This window comes from Schistocerca americana, chromosome 9, assembly GCF_021461395.2.
Source record: "Schistocerca americana isolate TAMUIC-IGC-003095 chromosome 9, iqSchAmer2.1, whole genome shotgun sequence".
In the NCBI taxonomy this organism is placed as follows: Eukaryota; Metazoa; Arthropoda; class Insecta; order Orthoptera; family Acrididae; genus Schistocerca; species Schistocerca americana.
Window position 1 is genome coordinate 106,083,021 of NC_060127.1, and position 23,587 is coordinate 106,106,607.

The 23,587-nt window shown below is 40.6% G+C and overlaps 1 protein-coding gene across 2 annotated transcripts in view; it reads left to right on the forward strand.

Moving 5' to 3' along the window:
- Window positions 1-23,587, forward strand: part of LOC124550857 (tetratricopeptide repeat protein 27) — a 141,083-nt gene that overhangs the window by 110,456 nt on the left and 7,040 nt on the right. For both annotated transcript variants that reach the window (XR_006967733.1, XM_047125597.1), the window contains exon 14: window positions 12,984-13,179. Coding sequence is in view for 1 of the 2 variants with exons in the window: in XM_047125597.1 (XP_046981553.1) it covers window positions 12,984-13,179 (196 nt within the window). In the remaining variant the exon portion in view is untranslated. The remainder of the gene's footprint in view (window positions 1-12,983; window positions 13,180-23,587) is intronic.

Here is a 23,587-nt window from a genome sequence, read left to right on the forward strand (position 1 = left end):
GCTCACTTTTATGGCTTAAAGTCGACCTTCTTTACGCTTTCACATTACAAACAGAAGTACGATAAAATCTGAAGATCTAGAAAAGTTTTTTCTGTCATCATTTATTTAGATCGAAGCGGAACATTCAGTTCAGCTTCTGTTAAAATGTTTCTTTGGCTGTGCACTCGATGTATTAGCGTCCGCGCTAGATGCGAATCTTTACAGTTATGTAAATTATATAAAACAAATGTTTTTCAAAGATTAGGTCTCATATCATAAGTTGATCATTTAATATACAGACAGGTGAATGCCTTTCCAAGGGCACTGACAGCTTTCATACGACGGAAATCCCAATAATATTAGAACACCTAATGCAAAAGAACCAACAAGTTTGCTCTGTTTGCATGGGCTGGAGGTAGTGTGTGAAGTTAAATTTTGGTCTGGTACTGTAGGATAGCTACTGTATCCCCGTTCTTCTGATAAGGGTACAAATGGTCACTAGGCCAAGGCCTATACAAAACACTTGACCCCTTATGTCTGTGATAAATAGAACCCATGGTATATACGACTTTCAGGAACATGTAGGTACATTGCACTGTCGTGCACAGACCGATGTTTAGCTCTACCTCCTTTGTCATAGTTGGTGTGTGTGTGTGTGTGTGTGTGTGTGTGTGTGTGTGTGTGTATGTGTGTGTGTATTTTATTCATGCCTGTAGAGGCAGTTAAAGTAAGAATATGTACTATATTGATTTTTCATTACATCTGTAACTAAGCCATTTTACACTTAATAAATTTCAGCACTGTATTGTTCCTGATATTCTTTCATTCAAACTTTTCCTCCTTGTAGTTGATCTGATCCTGACGAATAAAATATCCATTAGTAAGTATGTACAAGGTGTACAACTCTGCTTCCACCACTTCCCGATAGGTGGCGACAACGGTAAGTAGCGGTTGAAAGAAACAGATCGCAGACATCAGGCAGTTATCTTGGACCTTGGACAATGTAACCTCATTCAAACTTTAGTCGATTTGTGTCTGCATCATAAAGTTGTTCTCAGTTGAAAATGTCAGTTTATGAGCGTAATTCTTGTCATTTGCAGGAGTTGTTACTGTTTTGTTTTAATATGAAGAAAACGGTGGCTGAGTCTCGTCGAATACTCTCAAGTACGTCTGGTAAGGACGCTGTTAGTGAAAGAATGTGTCGTGAGTGGTTTCGACGCTTCAAGAAAATGTTTTCGAAGGTGCAGAATTGGAGACATTGCTGAGTGAAGACTCATGTCAAACTCGAGAAGAATTGGTACAGTTAGTGGGAGTGACACAGCAAGCCATTTCAAAATAATCTCAAGGCTATGGGCATGATTCAGAAAGGAGGAACTTGGGGTCCCTTGTGAGCTGAAACCAAGAGAAATTGAAGGGCGTTTGTGTGTTTGTGAACACTTGCTTCAGAGGCAAAAACGGAAGGGATTTCTGCATCGCATTGTGACTGGGGATGAAAAATGGGTTCATTACAGTAACCCTAAAAATCGTGGGGATATCCCAGCCATGCTTCCGTGTTGATTATTCACGGCTCTAATATCGTGCTCTGCATATGGTGGGACCAGTTCGGCGTCATGTACGATGAGGTGTAAGGTGTTAAAACCAATTGAAACAATCACAGGTGCTCGTTAACGAACACAATTAATGCATTTGAGCAGAGCATTAAGACAAACGCAGTACAGCAAAGTGATTTTGCAGCATGACCTCACGATGCAAAAGAGGTCAAAACGTACTAGGAAACGTTAAAATGGGAAGTCCTACCCCACCCGCCGTATTCTCCAGACATTCCTCCCTCTGACTATCACCTCTTTAGATCAATGGAGCATGGCCTGGTTGACCAACACTTTCAGTCTCATGAAGAAGTCGCACATTGGATCGATTCATGGATCGCTTCAAAAGATGAACAATTATTTCGATGCAGGATTCGTACACTGCCCGAAACATGGGAGAAAGTAGTGGCCAGTGATGGTAAATACTTTGAATGATACATGTGTAACCAGTTTGTTTCATTAAAGCCTCAAGTGTTGGGTAAAAACAGCAGAAGCAAAGTTGTACACCTTGTATTATACGAGGTTTGTTCAAAAAATTCCACAACTTTCGTAATTTCGTTCCGATGTGGTGTTGGTGCAAAGTGTGGTTGGCATCCATGCACTCACATGTGTTTAATGTGTAACTGTCCAAAGTTTCATTGTTGTAGTCTGTTAGTTATTGTTCAGTGCTGTTTAGAGTAGAACATTGTGTCACACTGTTTGCGAATTTCGAGATTGCAGGGTTAGATAAGCAATGTGTCTGGATTAAATTTTGTGTGAAACTCGAGGAAACCTTTCCACACACCAAATGATGCAGGAAGCATATGGTGATGAGTGCTTAAGCCGTACTCGGTGCTACGAATGGTTCATACAGTTTAAAAGTGGCTGGACACAAGTTACAGGTGACCCTGGCTCAGGACGCCCTTCAATGTCTACCAATGACACTCGTGTCAGGAAGGTCAACGAAATTGTGCGTTGCACTCAAAGAATGACTGTCCGAGAGATTGTAGAAGAATGTAACATTTCAGTTGGATCGTGTTATGAAATTCTGACACAGCCCTTGGAATGCATTGTGTTGCCGCCAAGTTTGTCCCACGGTTCAGGAGACGAGACCAGAAAGAGTTATTGGAGGTCAAAGAGGCCGATTACTATTAATTGCGTCAGGCCATAAGTACTCCACAGTGATACGAAAATACTGTAGCAGCATGCTTATAAATATATTTATTCATCTGTGTCTTTGTTTATGTCTGATATATACTACTCGTGAAAAAAATTGGTTAATTATTCACTGTGTTTTAGGAAGCACAGAGACATTAGGCTACTGGCCTACCTTTTGTTTCTGTTTCTTTGATATATGTTTATTTGATTTGTATACATATTTAATAATGTGTGTTAGAGCATGCTTATGGCCCAGCCGTAGGAATATTTATTTAATTTCAAGTTATTTAAATGTAAATCCAGTTTTTCATATATGTTTTAATATGTTTGTGAGTGTGCGTTGGCTTGAAGACATGGTGGGAATGCTCTTGCTAATCACAGCGCTCGTTGCTACAGCAGGCGACTACTGAAGTGGGGGAGGGGCACGGAGTATGGGGGAGCGACGGGAGATTTCTGAATAGTACGGTGCGACAGAGGCACGGTTACGTGAAAGGCTGGACGTGGAGCAGTGACAGACAGCCGCAGGAAAGACTTGGAGAGCAGAGCAGTTTGCGAGTGGTAGTGGGAGATAGAAATATTTCGTAGTGCCGACTTGTGCACTTGTGAGACTTCCATGGCTTCTGCAGTGAAGACGTAGTATGTGTTTGGAAGCGAATATCTCGCGAGCTATGTTGTTATTCATAACTAATTACGTGAAGTAGGAATCTATTGTTTCCATGTTATTCAACTTATATTTTATTTAATTCCTGGACCGTTGACACCATTAAGTGTTTTGCAGGAATATACCACATTCTCAAAAGTACTTCTACTATTGTACTCGTCATTTAAAGTTGTTAAGATAGTACCTGCAGATTTTAATTAATTGCAATCTTACATTTATAAATTACTATGTTGCTTAAAAATTCGGAATAGCCGAGTGATACGAACCTTCGACCATTCGATTCATGTGTATATTCATATTGAAATCTGTAGACTCAACAGTATTTGGCTTGTAAAGTGGCAACTACGTATCCCATCCCCTGGACAACGAAACTAGCCAAAACCTTTAATATTTCAATGCTGAGTCTGAGGGTACGTAGTTGAGGGCCACTCCACATCATTTTTATTTCTGAAAGCGTGCAAGTTATCTGCCACTACAATCCTGTGCTATAATGTAAAGTGTGATTATTGCATGAAAATCAGTTCAGTTGGCGGTCTCGGCCATTACTTCTGTGGTGGGGTGAAATCCAGACTACTGCTGATAGGAAAACCTACATCTAGCTTTTCAAACATGTATGTTTCTTCCTCAGAGAGGAAAGAGGCTAAGTTATGGAAGTTTAGGAAGGAGTATCAGATAACACAGGTCTCTGCTTGAGAGGGAGCGACCTGTTGTCGGGACAGAGGCAGACAAAAGTGAAAAAGGAGACACTATCATAGAGAGTAGGAAGTATGTCTGTAGGCACTGTGTAAACTTCACTCTGGAGGTACAGAAGGCAGAGTGAGAAGTAGAGAATCATTAAAGGGGAGAAGAAATGAAAAGTGAGACGAATAGTGTAGGTTAGGACTAGAAAGAAGGTGTAAAGGAGAAGAAGGGGAGAGAAGGAGACCTAATAAGTTTTTCTTCTTCTTCAGTGATTAATCCGAGGATTGGTTGGCAGCAAATCTCCACTCTCCACGACTTTCTGAGTTCTTCTGTATTCTCCCGCAAGTCTTGCATCTCACATCTTTCTTAATTTGGTCTCTGTATCGTAGTTGTGGTCTTCCTTCAGATATCTTTCCGGTAACATTCCCCTCTGTTATTGTCTACAGGAGTTGGTCATGTCTTATAAGATGTCCAGTGACTTGCCCTCTTCTTTTGACAGTCGACTCCCACAAGATTCTCTTATCACCCATTCATTTTATTATTGATGAGAAAAGTATTCTCAGATCGGGTTTTAATATACGAGTTTATTCTTTGCTATAGTGCGTTATAATTTTCTTTCTCTTTGCACACTTTCTAATGTAGTGTTTTTACATCCTTATCCACATAGCAGATATTTACACTCTTCAGTCAGTTTGTGGGATATGTTCATCTACATCTGCATGTAAATCTACATCCGTACTCGGCAAACCACAGCAAAGTGCACAACAGAGGGTATGTCCCATTGTACCATTTATTCAGGTTCCTACCCATTCCATTCACATATGGAACACAGAAACAATGATTGTTTGAATGCCCCTGTGTGTGCAGTAATTATTCTAACTTGTCCTCATGATACATTTGTGAGCGATATTTAGGTAGTCGTAGTGCATCCCTAGAGTTGTAATTTAAGGCCAGCTCCTGAAACTTCAATAGACTTTCACAAGATAGTTTACATCTATCTTCAAGAATATGCCACTTCAGTTTCTTCAGCATCACTGTAACACACTCCCTTGCGTCAGACAGATCTTGAACCATTCGTGCTGCTCTTCTCTGTACACATTCAATATCACCTGTTAGTCCTATTCGGTACGGGTCCCACATCTGAACAATATTCTAGAATGTGTTGCACGAGTGATTTGTAAGAAATCTCGTTTGTGAGCTGATAGCACTTCTCCAGTATTCTACCAATAAACTGAGGGCTTCTACCTGCTTTATCCACAATTGAACCTATGTTATCATTCTGTTTTGTAACCATACAAAGTATTACACCCAGGTGTATGAGTTGACCAATTCCAACCCATTGATACTATATTCACAGGACACTACATTTTTTGTGTTTTGTGGAGTGCACAATTTTACGTTTCTGAATAGTTAAAGCAAGTTGCCAGTCATTGCATCGCTTTGAAATCTTATCAAGATCTGATTGTATATTTACACAGCCTCTTTGAAAGTTGTACTTTGTTATACATAACTGCATCATTTGCAAAAAGTCTGAGGTTACTATTAATATTGTTTGCAAGGTAATTAATATACGTCATGAACAGCAAGTGTCCCAACACACATTCCTGAGGCAGACCTGAAGCTTCTATGTCTTACAATGATAATTAAAGTCTCAATTGATAATTACAGTATGATTGAGGAACTTGCTTACAAGAGAAATGGGATTTTCTCTTGAAGTTTTTGATTACACCAGGAGATGAGTCTTTTGGGCTATAGAAGGATCCAATTACAATTTTACAGCTGGTTGGATGATTGAAGGGTCCGATTACAATTTTAACCCTTTGACTGCTGTTGTCGAGTTTACTCGTCATGTTGCATGCCGCTCCCCGGGTGCTAATGACGAGTATAGTCGCGGCTGCCGGTTTTGCCCCGAGTGCTGTTGACAAGTTAAGTCGCACCCGGTTGCCGGCCCCTGAGAACTGATGACGAGTATAGGCGTGCCGCTACCTGAGTGCCGATGACGAGATAACTTGGACAGCGGACTTCCCGTCCCACGTCTCAGTAGCCTTTCGCAATTCTGGCCGCTAGCTCGTGTGTTGCGAGCCTAGGCTTCGCACTACAGTTCACTGTTAATCGGAATTTACATCAGTGTTCTTCGCGTCCTGTATTTTACAAGGAAAATGGAGAGACATCGCGGTTGCACTGAGGAAGAAATCGTGGAGATTTTTACGAGGAGCGACAGTGAGGGTGAACTACTTGATTTTGACGAAAGTGATAGCTCTTCCACAGAGTCTGAAAGCTCTATTCGTAAACCATCCACGTCAGCAGGGGTGTCAAAGCAGTCTCATGTTTCAACAAGAGATGTTAGTTGTTCTGAATTTGAAGAATCTGAAAGTGATAGTGAAACGCCTACGAAGAAAGCACGTCTTAGTGATATATTTGACTGGAAAGAAAATGAATTTCAGCCAGTTAATCATGCATTTGATGATACGCTATCAGTACATGTGTGTCAAATAGGGAATGAGTCAAGTATTCTGTCAGTTTTCATGTTATTCTTTACACAAGAACTAATGAAATATATAGCTGATGAAACGAATCGGTTTTATTTATTCACCAAGGAGAATACTCCTGAATCAGTGCATTCTCGAATCTCGAAGTGGAAAGATACTGGATATGAAGAAATGTACTGTTTCATAGCTGTTTGCCTTCTGATACCTCGTGTGAAAAAACTGAAAATTAGCGAATACTGGACCAGAGATGTTCTTCTAAATATGCCAATTTTTAATGAACTCATGTCGAGAGACCACTTTTTGTTACTTCTGAGAACGTTTCATTTCAGTGACAACTCTGCAAATACTGGAGGAGACAGATTATTCAAAACTAGGAACATTGTCAATAAAGTTCGTACAGCTTTCCGTTGTGCATTTAATCCACATCGGAAACTCTGCAGTGATGAAAGTTTGTTATTATTCAAAGGACGCTTATCTTTCAGACAATTCATTCCATCAAAACGGAGTGCATTCGGTATAAAAACATTTGTGTCACGTGATTGTAAGACTGGCTATGTCTTGGATTTCATTGTTTATACAGGGGCATCAACAGAAACTGAGTTCCACAATTTGGGGAAAAGTGGTGACATAGTGGCTACACTTATGAAGCCCTATTTAGAACGTGGACATATCCTCTACGTTGATAACTGGTACTCAAGCCCAGACTTGTTTGCCTGGTTTCACAGTCATGGGATGAACGCATGTGGTACTATCTGTAAGAACAGACGCAACATGCCGAAACTTCATAAGAAACTGGAACATGGAGATATTCAATTTATGTGTACTGATACAATGCTTGCTATAAAGTGGTGTGGCAAAAGGGAAGTGTGGATGTTGACCACATGTAAGACCACAGAAATGGTTGACGCAGGGAAGATTGCAGGAATACTGGAGAAAAAATTAAGAAACCACAAAGCATTGTAGATTATAGCTTGAATATGGGAGCAGTTGACCGTTCTGATATGCTCCTTAGCTCTGTCGGATGTATACGGAAAACAATGAAGTGGTATAAAAAGTTCTTTTTACACGTTCTAGATCTGTGTGTTTTAAATGCTCATGTCCTACACAGATCATTAACAGGCCATAAAATGATGATAGCAGAGTTTCATCTGTCACTGGTAAGGGAACTTGCAGAAACGTATGCGTTAGAGTGCAGTAAAGCTGGCAGAGGAAGGTGTTCTGATGGTAATCCTCTAAGATTTGTGGGAAGGCATTTTCCAGACATTATAACAAGTGAGCAATCCAAGAAAAGTGCGCTAACACGTAGATGCATTGTTTGCTGGAAACAAAAAGTGTGTCGAGAAAGCAGGTACGAATGTAAAACTTGCAAGGTACCATTGTGTGTCGTACCCTGTTTTGAAAAATACCACACAAAACGGAATTACTAATTGCAGCATAGAACGAGTACAATAAAGCTATTAGAAGGAAACTTCGAAAACGAAAAAAAAAAAATTATAAAAAGGGAAAAAACAAAAAAATATTTTTAACTTCGCCAGTGCCAGTCCAAAGCCCGGATCAAAAAGAAGGGTGGGAAACATATTCACAAAGTGTAAAAGTAACGCCTAAATTTACAGTTCATGACTTTGAATTTTCTCCATAAGTGAATTTAATGTGCTAACAAAAAGACAGATTTCACAGCTTTCAAATATTGGAAAAATCTGTTGAATACTTATGTGCAACAATTACAAGTATTGTACAAATTTCGTGAAAGAAGCATGGGTAATTACAAAGTGCAACAAATATTCGGGCAATTCAGCGATACAAACAGAAGGCCATGTGAAATTTCTTATCACACCAGAATATGAATTTAACGACGTGAAATAAAATTGTTCTTACCGTTGCTCACAGTAAATTCCGATGTTGCAGTGCGATATGAAAGATGATCTGTATGTCACTTTCTCTTATAAACGACGTAATACGATGTTCTGGACAACACAAATAACGTACAGTAATCTATAATCTATGGCTTATTTTATTTGTTCTTGAGTTAGTGCGGTGAGGAAAGCATAGATAAATGCAGACATTATAAATGGGTATCCAAGAAAGATCAATAAAGTATTGATGTAAAGCTAACGAATCACATCGTTTTCGGCATAATCTACAAAAATAGTGCACGAAAACTACAAGCAAGATGATATTCTTGGTGACGGAAAATAGTTTTACCAGACAGTTTGATTCTGTAGTAATTCACCTGCAGGGGAACTACATAGTGAGAGCATTTACGAGTATTCTGTATCAGCCGTGAGAGGACACAATATTTCGCAGTCACTGCAGAAATATTCAGCACGGGGCAGGTGGGGCAGCAAGGGGCAGCAGCTCGAGGGTCAGGCACATTAGCGCCGGTATACGGATGACAGTGCAGGCTGCAGCGCCTCAGCGTGCAAAGTGGATCGTGCGCCTCCACCAGTCAAAGGGTTATGACCACCCCTGATACTGAGTCTTGCCCAAACAATCTCAAACGAAGCTTCAGTTTCTGTCTCAGTGGATTTGAATTTCTTGTCTACAAATACATTGCCTCAATTTCCCATTAACCTATCCTTTCAAAACACACTTAAATTTTCACCAAAAATCTCATTGCTATCAATTTCAGGTTTAACCAGCTTCACTGCTTTTCAGGAGCTCTTCAAACTCCGGCACTTTGTTGTGAATGCTTTGGCAGTTAACTTCTGGGATTTTAATACTCTCACCTGTGAGCAGCATTTCTTTCAATCTTACACTGTTACTTCTGGGTTTCCTATAGCTCTCATTATCTGGATTGAATGGAGAGTCACCTAATGTAGAAACCGTTGTGTGCGCCCCTCACACAATAGCTACATGGGTATCAGCCTCTGGTGTGTAGTGCACACCCGACCCATTTGGGGGCACCCTACAATTCTCACTCAACCCTATGGCACAAGTCCAGGAAGTTACAGCCTATCTCGTTGCAGAACTTGCGAAGTATCTGTTTCCGTCCATCCGTTCAACTCGGCAAAGAGTCCACAGTCAGTTCTGGGGACAGTGCTGCAAATTGTGAGCTTCATTGAAACTCAGTGCACAATTTTGTCTTCTCAAGTGTCTCTGCCACTGCTGGAATGATCCGAGTATGACCTCAGAGCCCAGACAATAGGCACCATTTGTTCCAACGTGCGCCACGGTCTGCAGTTCCTTGCGTCCTGTTCCCTCAATGGCTGCCGGAATAGCCTCTTGAACACGTCGAATGATGCCCCGTGCATAAACACCGAGTGCACCTGGTGTCCTTTCCTGCCCCTTGCTGCCATTTCCCTAATGGCTACCATCATTTGCCATACATCGAATGGCCGACAATTAATGACCCTTACCCTTTCGTGTTTGCCTGCTTTTGACACTGGTCAAAACAGGTTTCCCCAAAATATTGTTAATGTTGTTGTTACGTGTGTCTGTCATTCAGTGCGATTAGTATGTTGTAGAACTCTAGGTCTATTGCCTCTTTATTCTGGCCTGTGATGGTAACCAGTTTCAAGTACAGTCCTGTTGAAGATGGCCACTGTTGTGATCTGATGACCTGTATGAAATAAAGTCTCTTTCATGAGTTCATGTGCAAGTTGGGATGGTACTATTTTTCCCACTACTATTATGTGTTTTGTGAACATCATATTGACTTTTTCTATTCCTTCCATAGCACCTATCTTCAGTTTTCCCATATGGTCTCTGTATCATACATTGTGAGTGGCACCACTGCCTCTTTACTTCTCGATAGATAGATCATTTTCAGCATACTGAATGAGGCTTGGATTGCTGCTGCTGCTGCTGCTACTCCCTGAATATTCATTCTGAAAGATGTTACTGTCATCTGTAATGTAATTCCCAGGCATTTATATTTTTACTTACCATTTGTAGTGGTATGTTATATAGAATTATACTGTCTTTGGGTGAAATTTTTCCTCCCTTCCTGAATGTCATATGAACGTTCTTCTCTTGGTTTATGTTTACGTCATTTTCTCTTTCCTGAGTTCCTTGTCCTTGTAATGCCTTCTGTATGTCCTCTCTTACTGCTAATCCTGCCTCCCGCTCTTTCAAGAATCTTTTCGTTTTAAACCCGTCAGCCCACTCTTTTCTGAGCAGGTGTTTGTAACGTATCTTGAAAGAATTTAATTTCTTCTCTCCTACTGTCCCCCAGAGTCCAGGCTTCACTGCCATAATGTTCCAGAGTCTAAACATAGGCTATGAGAAATGTTTTCCTGATTTCAAAGCTGGTCCTTTTTAGAGTCAAATCTTTTTCTTCTTCTTCCTGCTGAAAACAGTTATTTCTCGAGCAAGTCGCCTTCTGACTTCTGCTTTGCTCTGTCCATCAGTACTCACCTTATTTCCTAAACGAGTCACCTTTTTTTTAAGTAACTTTTATCTACACGAATTCCTATTTTGACTTTCTCTTCTTCATCGCATGCCGTCACTTTTGTCCTGGATTCTTTACTTTCATATTACAATCTTCTGTATAACCTTATTCATTCTAATTAATGTGACTGCAAGATCTGAACCGTCAGTAGAACAGCTACTATATCATCGACATGTCTGGATATGTATATTCTTTAGCTTGTATTAGTATACTTGCCTGTGAAGCTTCTCCAGTGTTTTTAAGTGCCTCTTCTGAATACAGATTAAAGATAGTGATCGTTAGTGTACGACCTTGTTGGACATCTTTTAATTCTGCACTTCTTCTTGGTTTATCCTTCCAGTAATAAAAGCTTTCTCATTTTTGTAAATGTCCCATATTATTTTTTGATCTTTATAGATATTTCTGCTTTTTTTTTTGAAGGCCTTGAGCATTTTGTTCTGTAGGAATGTCTCCTTACCTAACTTATAAATTGATTACCCAATCGTAGAACAAGGCACGATAGGCACTGCATGACCGCAATAGGACAATGTTCGCACGTGGTCAAGGAACACATCTAATAACTGATTATGCAGCTGCAAACAAACAGACGAAATAGTCTCGAAATTCGTAAGTTCTTAACAAAGTCACTCAACAGCGTGGTCGGTTCTGGAAAAAGGTGTGGTGCAATAGATGAGGCGGACACTGAGCAAGGTGGCAGTCTCATCCCCGAGTTTCACCAGCACGATATTCCATCTCGAGGCAAGGAATTAATAGTCTTCAGCTGGAGATGTGGCACGAAGCACCATTTTCATGCCCAGCTGTGTTGCAGCCACATGGCACGTCCATAGTGTAGTGGTTCGAGCACGGAACAGGAACCCATGTTGACACCGTGAGGAGGGGGAGGAGACTGGTCGAGGCCCCATGAGCATGAGGAGGAGACTGGTTGAGGCTAGAACGGCGAAAGTCTCGCTACAGACCGAGCTATTTTTCTCTGTCTGTAGCCAGTGACCATAGTGTGCACGTATCCGGTTCTGTGGCAAGATCGACAGCTTTGGACAGATGTAACACTTACTGTGTTAGCAGGTGGGTGTTGGGAGCGAAGGGCATATGGAACTGTTTAGACACGTGCGGTGGGAGGCTGCTTCAGTCCCACTTGATATTATCGAAGGCTTTTTCTGTGTCTGTGAAAGCTAAGCACGTAGTTATATCCCAGTTGTTTCTATACAGCTAATAATAGAGCTAGTATTGCTTCCCTGGTTCCCCGGTTATTCCAGAATCCGGACTGATCTTCTGAGAGTGTACATCTAACTTTCTGCTCTTTGCAGTTTAAGACTGTTGTGGTTGTTATTTTAGGTACGAACCACCAATGGCGAGAGAAAAAAAATAGAGAGGGTGTCGTTATTGGAGTTCAAGTCTAGAAGGATGGTGGGATGGGAGGATATGTTCCAGGACAAGTTCCCATCAGTGAATTTCTGCATCTACATTTATCCTCTGCAAGCCAACTGTCGCTTCCCCGATTGTACGAATGGTCCGCAGGAAGAATGTTTGCTGAGGAGTCTCTGTGTGAGAATTCGTATCTCGCTAGCTTTACCTTCTCGGCCTTTTTGTGAGATGTACATAGAAGGAAGCAATACGTTGGTCGACTCTTTTGGAATGTGCACTCTTGGAACTTTAATAGTAAGCCGTAGCGTGATTCAAGAGGCCTGTCTCGTAGTGTCTGCCATTGGAGGTGGCTGAGCACCTCTGAGATGCTTCTGCGGTTGCTAAATGAACACACATACTGCTCTTTGTTGGAGCACTATTTTCTCTATTAATCCTCTGTGGTATGGATGCCAAATTGAAGAGCAGTATTTAAGTATTGGTCGAATGAGGGTTTAGTAAGCTACCTTCTTTGTGGGTGGACTACATTTCTCGAGGACTTCGGGAAAACTAGTGCGGAGTGAGAGGGTCACAATGGTCCGTGTCGTGTAGCAGGCACTCGGCTCTTTCGAGCCGTAATGCGATAACATTTTCTGTGCTCTATTAAGTAGCCGATGCCACAGTATCGTGAGTTGACTACGTGTATGTCCGCTTGCCTACAGGTGACGAACAACCCAACGCTGTGGCGGCTTTATGCACAGCTGACGTCGAGCCAGGAGGTGCAGACCCCAGAGACACTGCAGCGCACAGCGCAGTACCTGCAGAGGGCACACCGCTCTGCCGTGCAGGACCTCCGGTGGGCTTCCGACCGGCAGACCGCCGCCGACGTGCTCGGCCTCTGTATCGAGTTGGTTGATGGTAAGGCATTTGATTGCAGTGCAGTGTGGAAGTGTCTTGTAGAGGTCAATGACAGTCTTTTGTTCAGTATTTGTTGACGATAGTCATTTCGTTTCATTTTATTTTCCTCGAGACCTGTGTCCACTAGCAAGCAACTTCTGCCTTTACTTATTATTGGAGTGTTTACATTAGAACAAAAACGTGCTCGAGCTTACTTCTGCAAATTGCTCTGGCAAGTTGATTTCAGAACCGTGCTGCAAGTGCTTCCACTAGAGTCAGGTTTACTGTATTGTGCTTCAAAACCAGAGCCGCTGCAACTGCTGTTGCTTTATTGTTACTTTTATTAACAAAAAAATAAAAGTTTGGTGCAGAGACAGATACACAGATGTACATATCTAAGTTTTCAAGAAATTAGAGGACTCTAGTCTGATTAAAAACTTTGAGGATTTCGTATCCAAATTTCAAACATCTCTTGTCTGTAGTAAAATAATCGAGTATTCAAAAATGATGTTGTAAAATGTGACAAGCTACGTCACCAAGAGATTGCCTTTTAATTACTCCTCAGTATGCACAAACATTGTTAATTACTTTTATTACAAATGTAATTAATCTATCTTTACACTAACAAGAAACCTCAGCTGTAATATGAGTAAGTTTTTACGGTCTTGTACTTTCCACACTGGTGAAACAAAGTAACAGATAAATTCATTTTGAACTTACTTGGCTGACTGGCCAATTGTGTATGTTTAAGGGATACAGTGGTACATTTTGTCTTGACTCACCTGTCTTCGCACCATTCTCTTTTTCAACACAGAGATATTTGTACTGGTATTGAACAGAACTACTGCAACTTTCAGTAACCTTTAAATTCTGCAAGTAATTGCAGCAAGATGCAACAACTGTTTTCATTAACTTGTGGAAGCTACTTCTGAAAATTGACGGTGCTGTTTCCGTGTCATATGACTCGCAGAAGTAGCTTCTGAAAGTGACTTGTGGAAGTTTATGTGCTGCTGGACACACAGAATTAAAAATAATGCCATCTATCATTTTCATATTGTGGATTGTACGTGTAGCATATTAATCAGTCACGCATTAAATGTCATATGAAATAAGTTTAGTGACAAAGGCTTGGAACCAGTAAGTAATGCCCGTGATTAATTCTAGTAACTGGTCTTTCTAAAACTTCCTTGATTTGCTTCTTATTGCAATATTTGTAGTATCTGCATACAAAACAAACTCGGCATCTCATAACGTTTCTGATGAAAGATATTGATACATACAAGAAAAGGTAAGGCCTCTACGATGGATACCATGCGCAATTAGTTCTCAGTTGGATGGTGACTCACAGCTTAATACAGGACTATCTCATTTGTTTCTTGAGAGACAGGCACCACTTTCCAGCATTTCCTGTTACACTGTAGTATTCTAATTTACTTAAAGGCTATTGTGATTTGCCCAGTCAAACTCCTTCAGAAAATCACAGAACATATCAGTAGCCTGCAATGTATTATCTAATGAATTAAGACATTAACGCTGTACAGTGTTGGTAAATAACATTCTCAGTATCAGAGCTTTGACAATATATTATTTGTAGTGCATTATGAACTTTTCTAAAATTTTCTAGAATTCTGGAAAAAACGAAACTAGAAAGAAGTTCAATAGTATTTCTTATCTCCTCTCTCATACAGAGCTACTATTCACAGCAAACATCAGCCAATTAGGAAATGTGATAAATGTCTGCTAGCACAAATAACTTAATACATTACTAAACTCAAAATATTAACAAAGTTAACTGAAAAGTGTTCTTGTATGACAACCATGAAACTTTCTGATTTTAAAGTTTTTTTATGATGAAAATTATTTCTACTTGTGTAGTGAGGTCCATATTCGTATAACTGAAGTTATTTGTAATGTCCGATCTGCGATCTTGCGTGGCACAATCTACTGTACCTGACAATCACATGTAACAGTCATGAAATGCTTGTTAAAACATTTTGTAATACTACACCTTTACCAGTGTATCATTCATTCTTAAAATTATCTGCTCTTTCTCATCCCTGTTTCTACCAGACTCTTTCACTACTTCTCAAATTGTCTTTGTTTATTACCTGTTTTGACTTTATCTTTTTCTAGTAGAGCATTTACTTTCACGCTTTGTGTTATTAAAATATTTTGCAGATTTCCCCATAATCATTTGTGTACTTTTTCATTAAGAGGAGTATAAATGACTTGCCGGTGGGTGACTCCTACGCCGTCGACAAATTTCTTAGTAGACTCGATACAGTGTGCAAAATTTCAGGACGAAAGGAAAGTAAATGAAACAAATATACAATGAGATGAATGGAACTGACATTTCCATTCAAAGACAGTAATTACACTGAACTTCCCACGATCCATGATTGTCTCCTGGACATTACAGAAGGTGGGACACAGTTCTTAATAGGATGTGTGATCACCAAGGATGGCAATCAATGTTTCCATTGTCCTCCCACACTGACCATAAGTTTTTGTAGTAGTGTGTTCCATTTCTCCTCAAACACAGTTGACAACTGCTGGTTTGTCATTAGTCGTACGGATGTGCTGCAATAGATTCCTCGATGCATCCCCCACATGCTTGAGGGGATTTAAATTGTGGGGGGGGGGGGGGGGGGGGGGGAGATGCACAGGCCATTCCATTGCCAAATACTTTTCCATTCTGAGAACTACTCCATTTGCACAGATCAGTACAATCACGCAATTTCATCCGTAGAAATGAAGTCGGTGCCAAAAGCGTCTGTGAAGATATACATGGATGGAAGGAGTACAGTGTCAGTAATGTTGATTGGTGAGTGTACTGGGTTTAGAGGTTTGGAAGTCAGTGTGCTTATGCAACTTTACGCCTCCCTACACCAGAACATCTAGTCCACCAAAACAATCATATTCGACAATGTTCCTGCATGCATTACATACCCTCATATGGCAATAGGTGGAAACACGTGGTGATCTCTCTCACTATTAAGAACCATGTTCCAACTTCTGCATTGTCCGTTCAGTGTAAATGAATGTTCCGTACTTATTTTCTGTTTGATAATGTGTGGCTACAGTAGCCTAAAAGTTGTTGTATGCACCTTAGCGTATATTATTTTCATGTTTTGTACAAGTTTGTTATTGCCTGTTAAATGAGTTCTTCGATACTCATGAAGACCATTTGACTTAGGATCTGTGGAAAGGCATCAGTTGTTTTTTTTTAAAAAAAACCTTGCATTACATATTCTTGTTTAATGATGTGTTCTGCATCCTCAAGTATCTCCTGTCTGTGAATCAATGGAGAAAAAATATATGTCTATAATCTTATCTCATCTACTTGTAAACAAAATAGTCTGACAACTTGAGACAGTCACTTGCCAAAGTTCGTTGACACTTGTGCCGAATGGAGATCGTAAAGGAAATATATTAATGACAAAGTTCACATCCGTCCTCCGTGTTTGTCGTGGTGGCGTGCTTCAGTAAAATCTTCTCAATTTACGAGCTGCATCACTTTGATTCAACACTGGAGCTTTCGAAAGCTGTCTCTGTAATTGTCATTGGGAATTGAAATCACTGACTGCCAAGGGCTGGTACAGTGTTCTGCTTATATAGATGTAATGACAGTGTCTGGAATCTTCTAGAGAGGGCCAGAGCGTCGCAAGCACGAAAGCTGAGTTGGGCAGCTCCTAGCAGCTCCGTTCTGTTGCAGGACCGAGTGACGTCACGTGGCGCTTGCTGCCAGCCCCTTTTGAAACTGGCGCTCCCGCGTCCCTCCGAGCGTCGAGCCTAGATCTTTGCATTTGCTAAAGTCCAGAGCCCGCTCCTGTGCCCTACTGAGTGTGTACCCCTGTCTCTGTTAAAATTGTTGCGGTTTATACCAGTTTCGGCTGCTTCTTTGATAATAGAATCCCAGTACGATGTTATTTGAGCCAAAACTCTTGTTTTTTCAAATTGTATTTTATGCCCGTTTTCTAGGCACTGTTCAGCCGCGGCTGACTTCTCGAGTTCTCTCTGTTTTGATATGTCTGAATGCTCTGCACGACACTCTGTGACATTGTGAATGGTTTGACCTGTGTAAATACTACCACATTCACACGGGACACCACACGTGCCAGTATCTCGAAGACCTGTATTGTCTTTGAGAGGGTGTTACATATCTTTTATCTCGGAGGCGGATTGGAACAGTGGTCGCAGTCTGTGTCTGCTCAGCATGTGCCCTATCTTGCTAGGAATTGCTCCACAGTACGAAAGGAATGTACATCCGCCGATTCACCAGGCGTCTTTCATCAGTGGCACTTGAAAGCTTCAGTTTCTCCATTGTTGTAACAATTTTCTCAGAAAGTGCGCTTCAAATGCTGAAATTCAGACTCTATATGGCCATCGTCGGATATAATCTTTGTCCTGTGTACTGACGTGTTCAGAACACTTTTTTAGTATACAGGGTGGTGAAAGCTATCGGTGTTTAAGTACCGGTCGATATGTGTAGACTTCCTGCTCACTGGATGACTGAGGCGGCCTTCTGTTGTAGGAAGTTGACCTGCTGTTGCCAATGACACAAGAATAAACTTACCAAATGAAAGCTAAATTTTTTGGTCAAAAGTATTTACTGTCTCATTTATTTATGGTTAATTATAGTAACAAATGATTTCCTGTATTCAAAACCCGCATTTTTTTTCTCAGAGCCTGTAATGTGTCTTTTCTCTTGTAACCACACGGTGGACCAAAGACAGGAATAGATACACCTTAAAACGAGGCGTTGCGTGTGTCCAATAAAATTTCACACACACGAACTGCACGAGCGTGTACAAATACTTGTTGGGAAACTAAACCTGTTCAGAGTGGTTGCTTCATCCTTCAAATATTGGTGGTGTTAAAGTGAAAAAGACAATAACGAGATAATTGAGTGTAGTGATGATGAATAAACTGTCGAGGTACTGCATATCTAGTCTTAAACTTTGGAAAAGCACACTATATTCAGTTCAAAACCCATGAGAGGTTTCCCTCCGGTATACTCCTAAAATATGACGACAAGTGGATAGAAGTGATGGACAGTATTAAAGTCTTGCAATTACAGTTGGACAACAAATTCAAATGGAAGGAGCATACAACAGAACTGCTAAAGCACCTAAAGAAATCTTCATTTGCAGGGTGGATGTTGTCAGGCAATGGTGACGTAGACACAAGAAAGCTAGCATACTTTCATTTCATAATGTTATAAAAGATCATTTTTTGGCTAACTGATCGAGCCAAGTTAAAAAAAAAAAAATATGCAGGGCAGATGTTGTCCGACAGAGGTGACATGCATTTAAAAAAGCTAGCATACTTTGATTTCAGAATGTCATACGAGATCATTTGTCGGCTAACTCGTTGAGCCAAGTTAGGTTGCAAGTCAAAAAACGTAACTAGAGCTACATGAAATTTGCATATGTAATAAATGTGAAATGTTTCGAAAGTGTAAAAATTGGTTACTCCGACGCTACGTGGGTACACGCTGAGGTGACGAGTTGTGGGATAGTGATGTGCACATGTACAGATGACAGTTGTATCCTATACACAAGGTATAAAGGGCAGTGCATTGGCAGAGCTGTCATTTGCACTCAGGTGACTCGTGTGAAAAGGTTAGCAGTTTGACTACGGCTGCGCGACAGGAGTTAACAGACTACTAGTGTGGAATGGCAGTTTGAGCTAGGCACGTGGGACATTCCATTTCGAAAATTGTTAAGCAATTCATATCTGAGATCCACAGTATCAAGAGTCTGCTGAGATACCAAATTTCAGGCATTACCTCTCACCTCGGACAACACAGTGGCTGCAGGCATTCTCGTAACAACCGAGAGCAGCGGCAGTGGAGCGTTTGTGTAGAATTGCCGGTGCTGACAGACGAGCAGCACTGTGTGAAATAACCAGAGAAATCTATGTGGGAAGTACAGCGAACAGTTGTATCGAGACAGTGCAGCGAAATTTGGTGCCAGCAGATAAGTGACGCAAGTGCCTTTCCTAACAGCACATCGTCACCTGCAGTGCCTCTCTCGGGCCGATGACTGTATCGATCGGACCCTAGATGAACTGAAGATGATTGCCCGGTCAGATGAGTCCCAATTTCAGTCGGTAAGAGGTGACTGTTATGTTCGAGTGAGGCACAGGTACCTCTGAGCCGTGGATGCGAGTTGTCGACGAGACCCTGTGCCGGCTGGTGGTGACTACGTAATGGTGTGGGCTGTGTTTACACGGAATAGGCTGAACCGATCACTGACTTGAAAAGGTTACATTCAGATACTCGGAGACCATTTGCAGCCATTCATGGGCTTCATGTTTCCAAACAACAGTGTGCCATGTCATTGGCCAACGGGTTTGAAGAACATTCTGCATAATTTTAGGGAATGATTTGGCTACCCAGGCACAAAATCCTGCAACGGCTACGCTTTTGCAATCATGGACGGCTATAGAGGCAGCATGGCTCAATATTTCTGCACGGGCCTCCAGTGAATTGTCCTTAAGCCCATGCTTTTAATCTTTATGGTGTGTGTGTGTGTGTGTGTGTGTGTGTGTGTCTGAGAGAGAGAGAGAGATTTAAATGCATAAACACACTGAAAAATATAAATGCTAAATTTTCAAACTCCATATGCTAACTTCACATAGTTCTATTTACAACATGAACTATTTGTGGAGTGAACTCAGGAACTGGGGATACTAACCAATTACTTAAATTTGTCATAAATAATGTCTCTCTTTTTCAAACCAATAGCTTAGTTCATGGAATCAGTACTAGAAATAATCTTCACAAAGATTTAAATTACTTTGGTCCAGAAAGGTGTCCATTCTTGAGGAACACATATTTTCAGTAATGTGACAGCAGCCTTAAAAGTTTAACTAGTAATAAAGTTCAGTTTAAGAGTAGCATAATGTATATTGTTTGTGGCCATCTCTTCCTCCATTGATGAATTTCATAGTAGAACTGACTCGTGGGTACTTATGTTATGAATGATATCAAATAACATGAGTTACATAAAATCGAATGATATCAAATAACATGAATTACATAAAATCTGACCTGCAAATCTGCAGTGCAGTAATATGACCAGTGTAAATAAGCATTGTAAACTGATTTTCTGTGTGATGATGCATAGCTACAATAGCCTAAGAAATATATGTGACTTCGTACATTGTACATTAATGTATTTTTTGAAAGGTTGTTGTTACTTATTAAATGAAAATATGTTTAAGATGTTTTGACTTATTCCACATCCATAAGGACCATTTCACTTCGAATTTGTTTAAAGAAAATTGGCATCCCTCATTTTCTTTGTATGTATAATTTGTTGACGTTCTTTATGTTCTTGATTATTTACTCTCTATGGGTATACGGAAGAAAAAGTATATGCATTCTATAAACAGTGTTGTAGTTTATCATTTGTCAAACATTTTATGGTTGTTAAATGAAGTGTACAACAGCCGATCAAAATGAATAAATAAAGAACATTCATGCTGTTGGGGGTTTGGGGTGGGGGGATGTATTAAGCTATACAGGAAGTGAGCTATTGAGTTATTAGAATCAGAATATGTCATGTGTATTGGAGGAGAATTTGGGTCTTTCAGATAATTTCACTTCTAACACGGAGGGGGGAGTGGTAAAATCCAACTGTCTTGCACACAGATGGTGGTGTTGAGAGCTTTTTTTATGTTTATGCATACATTTGTCAATAGAATAGTTCTGCTTCTTCTGTTTGCAGGGCTTATCTAAGCTGGCAACAAAACTGTAAAATCATTGTCTGTCTATCTTTGAACACATTACTGTCCAAAACTATGAAACAGATTTCTGTGAGGTTTTCACTGCTAATGTCAGCACAGGTTTCATTTCATCAAAATTTGTTTACAAAAAAAAGATGTTCATACGTATTATAAAAATGTAGGCCTATGTACATATGTGTCTTCATTCTACATCTCCAAAAGCACGGGACCGATTTCAATATGACACCTGTCTGGAAAGAATTGCTGTGGGTGTAAGAACCATACCCATCAAAGGGGTGGGGGTGCAAAAGAAGTGTAGGCCACGATGCACAAATACACAGATTTTATTGGTCCAGTATTTGAGAACTAGAGGACTTAATGACTTGCAACAAACTTAACACATAATTTCAAAACTTAACAAAACGTTTTCTTGCTGACACCTTTCACATAATTAGGAAAAAAAGTTTATTGCTTACTGCATTTTTGCTGTTTATTTTCGCATCAAGCAAGACATTTTAATGTTTCAGTTCTTTACTACTAACTGTATTCACAATAGATTTTGCAGACAGTGTTCACTTATTTGTATCATTGTATGACACAGAGGACGGGAAAAGGGGGGGGGGGGGGCAGAAGAGGAGATGGACTACTGGAATTTAAATAAATACATGCCAGTTACTCAGCTGGTGTAAAATAATAAGCTGCGTAACAACACAGTTAGGTAATCAGGTATCAAAGGTATGTTAAATAACTGACACCACAGATATGCCAGAACAACTGTGTAAAAAAAATAAAAATAAAAAATTTACTGTTAGATAGATTTCTTTAAAATGGGTGCAACGCTACTGGATACTGACTGAAAGCAGTTCCGAAAATAATCATTTGGACCATTTTCAGAATAATCCAACTGATTTCATACTATGATTGTTGCTGTGGATGAAATGTGAATTTACCACAACATTCTGTAAATGAAAACACCTGTGACACTGCACAAAAATAGGCAAAGTCCCACTTCATTTGCTGGAAATACTATGGCCAGTGTTTCTTGTGATGTAAACAGTGTCCTTTTTATTGGTTAATATGGAAGTCTTCTACATGCCAGCTGGGTGGAAAAATATATTAAATGAGAATGAGATTTTCACTCTGCAGCGGAGTGTGTGCTGATGTGAAACTTCCTGGCAGATTAAAACAGTGTGCTGGACCAAGACTCGAACTCGGGACCTTTGCCTTTCTCGGGCAAGTGCTCGACCACTTGAGCACTAGCCCGCGAAAGGCAAAGGTCCCAAGTTCAAGTCTTGGTCCGGCATTAATCTGCCAGGAAGTTTCATATCAGCGCACACTCCGCTGCAGAGCGAAAATCTCATTCTGGAAACATCCCCCAGGCTGTGGCTAAGCCATGTCTCTGCAATATCCTTTCTTTCAGGAGTGCTAGTTCTGCAAGGTTCGCAGGAGAGCTTCTGTCAAGTTTGGAAGGTAGGAGACGAGGTACTGGCGGAAGTAAAGCTGTGAGGACGGGGCGTGACTCGGGCTTGGGTAGCTCAGTTGGTAGAGCACTTGCCCGCAAAAGGCAAAGGTCCCGAGTTCGAGTCTCAGTCCGGCACACAGTTTTAATCTGCCAGGAAGTTTCATATTAAATTAGGCTTGACCAGAAGAGGAGTAGGAGGAAAAATCACTCAGTACACCTGTGACCACTGCTGAGACAATTAAAAAAAGTCTTTTGTATCACTATATATATTGTAGTGACTGTTTTCAAGCTGATGGCGAGTTGGTCATTAGGTCTAGTGCTGTAAAATGCACACCCTTTTAGACAAACTAATATTCAACCACTACATGTGAAGGTAATCTGTTCGTCAGTCAGATTTAAAATGGTCAAAAAAATCACCCAGGTGGTGTTTTCCTTCATTGGTGTGTGTGTGTGTGTGTGGGGGGGGGGGGGTCTTCTCCCTTCTCTCAGGAGATGTGTGAACATACAAATATTCTTCGGCTGTGGAAAAACCCATGAATTGTTGAAACATCCACCACATTCACGCAGCTAGGCACCTCCATCTGTTTCCACACGTATAAAAAAAGAGAAGAGTGACCGAGAAATGAAAACTTTGACAGCAGTACACGAGAGTGGTAGGAAGACCTTACAGAATTATACACGTCATGTTATGGGGAAAAAGATATTGGACAGAGTTCAATGCCGTAACAGCAGACTAGAATGAAAAATATGTTCTTTTTTATGTAAAACACTGTTTCATTGCCAGTCAAATATATTTTAACATTGTCCTCATACATTGTGGTTAAAAAAAAAAAAAAAAAAAGCGCTTGAATATCTGTGTCATCAAATTCTGAGCCCTTTGCAGTTAATAGCATTTTGGAGAAATTGCCAAATGGCAGTTTTTGAAGATATACACTCCTGGAAATTGAAATAAGAACACCGTGAATTCATTGTCCCAGGAAGGGGAAACTTTATTGACACATTCCTGGGGTCAGATACATCACATGATCACACTGACAGAACCACAGGCACATAGGCACAGGCAACAGAGCATGCACAATGTCGGCACTAGTACAGTGCATATCCACCTTTCGCAGCAATGCAGGCTGCTATTCTCCCATGGAGACGATCGTAGAGATGCTGGATGTAGTCCTGTGGAACGGCTTGCCATGCCATTTCCACCTGGCGCCTCGGTTGGACCAGCGTTCGTGCTGG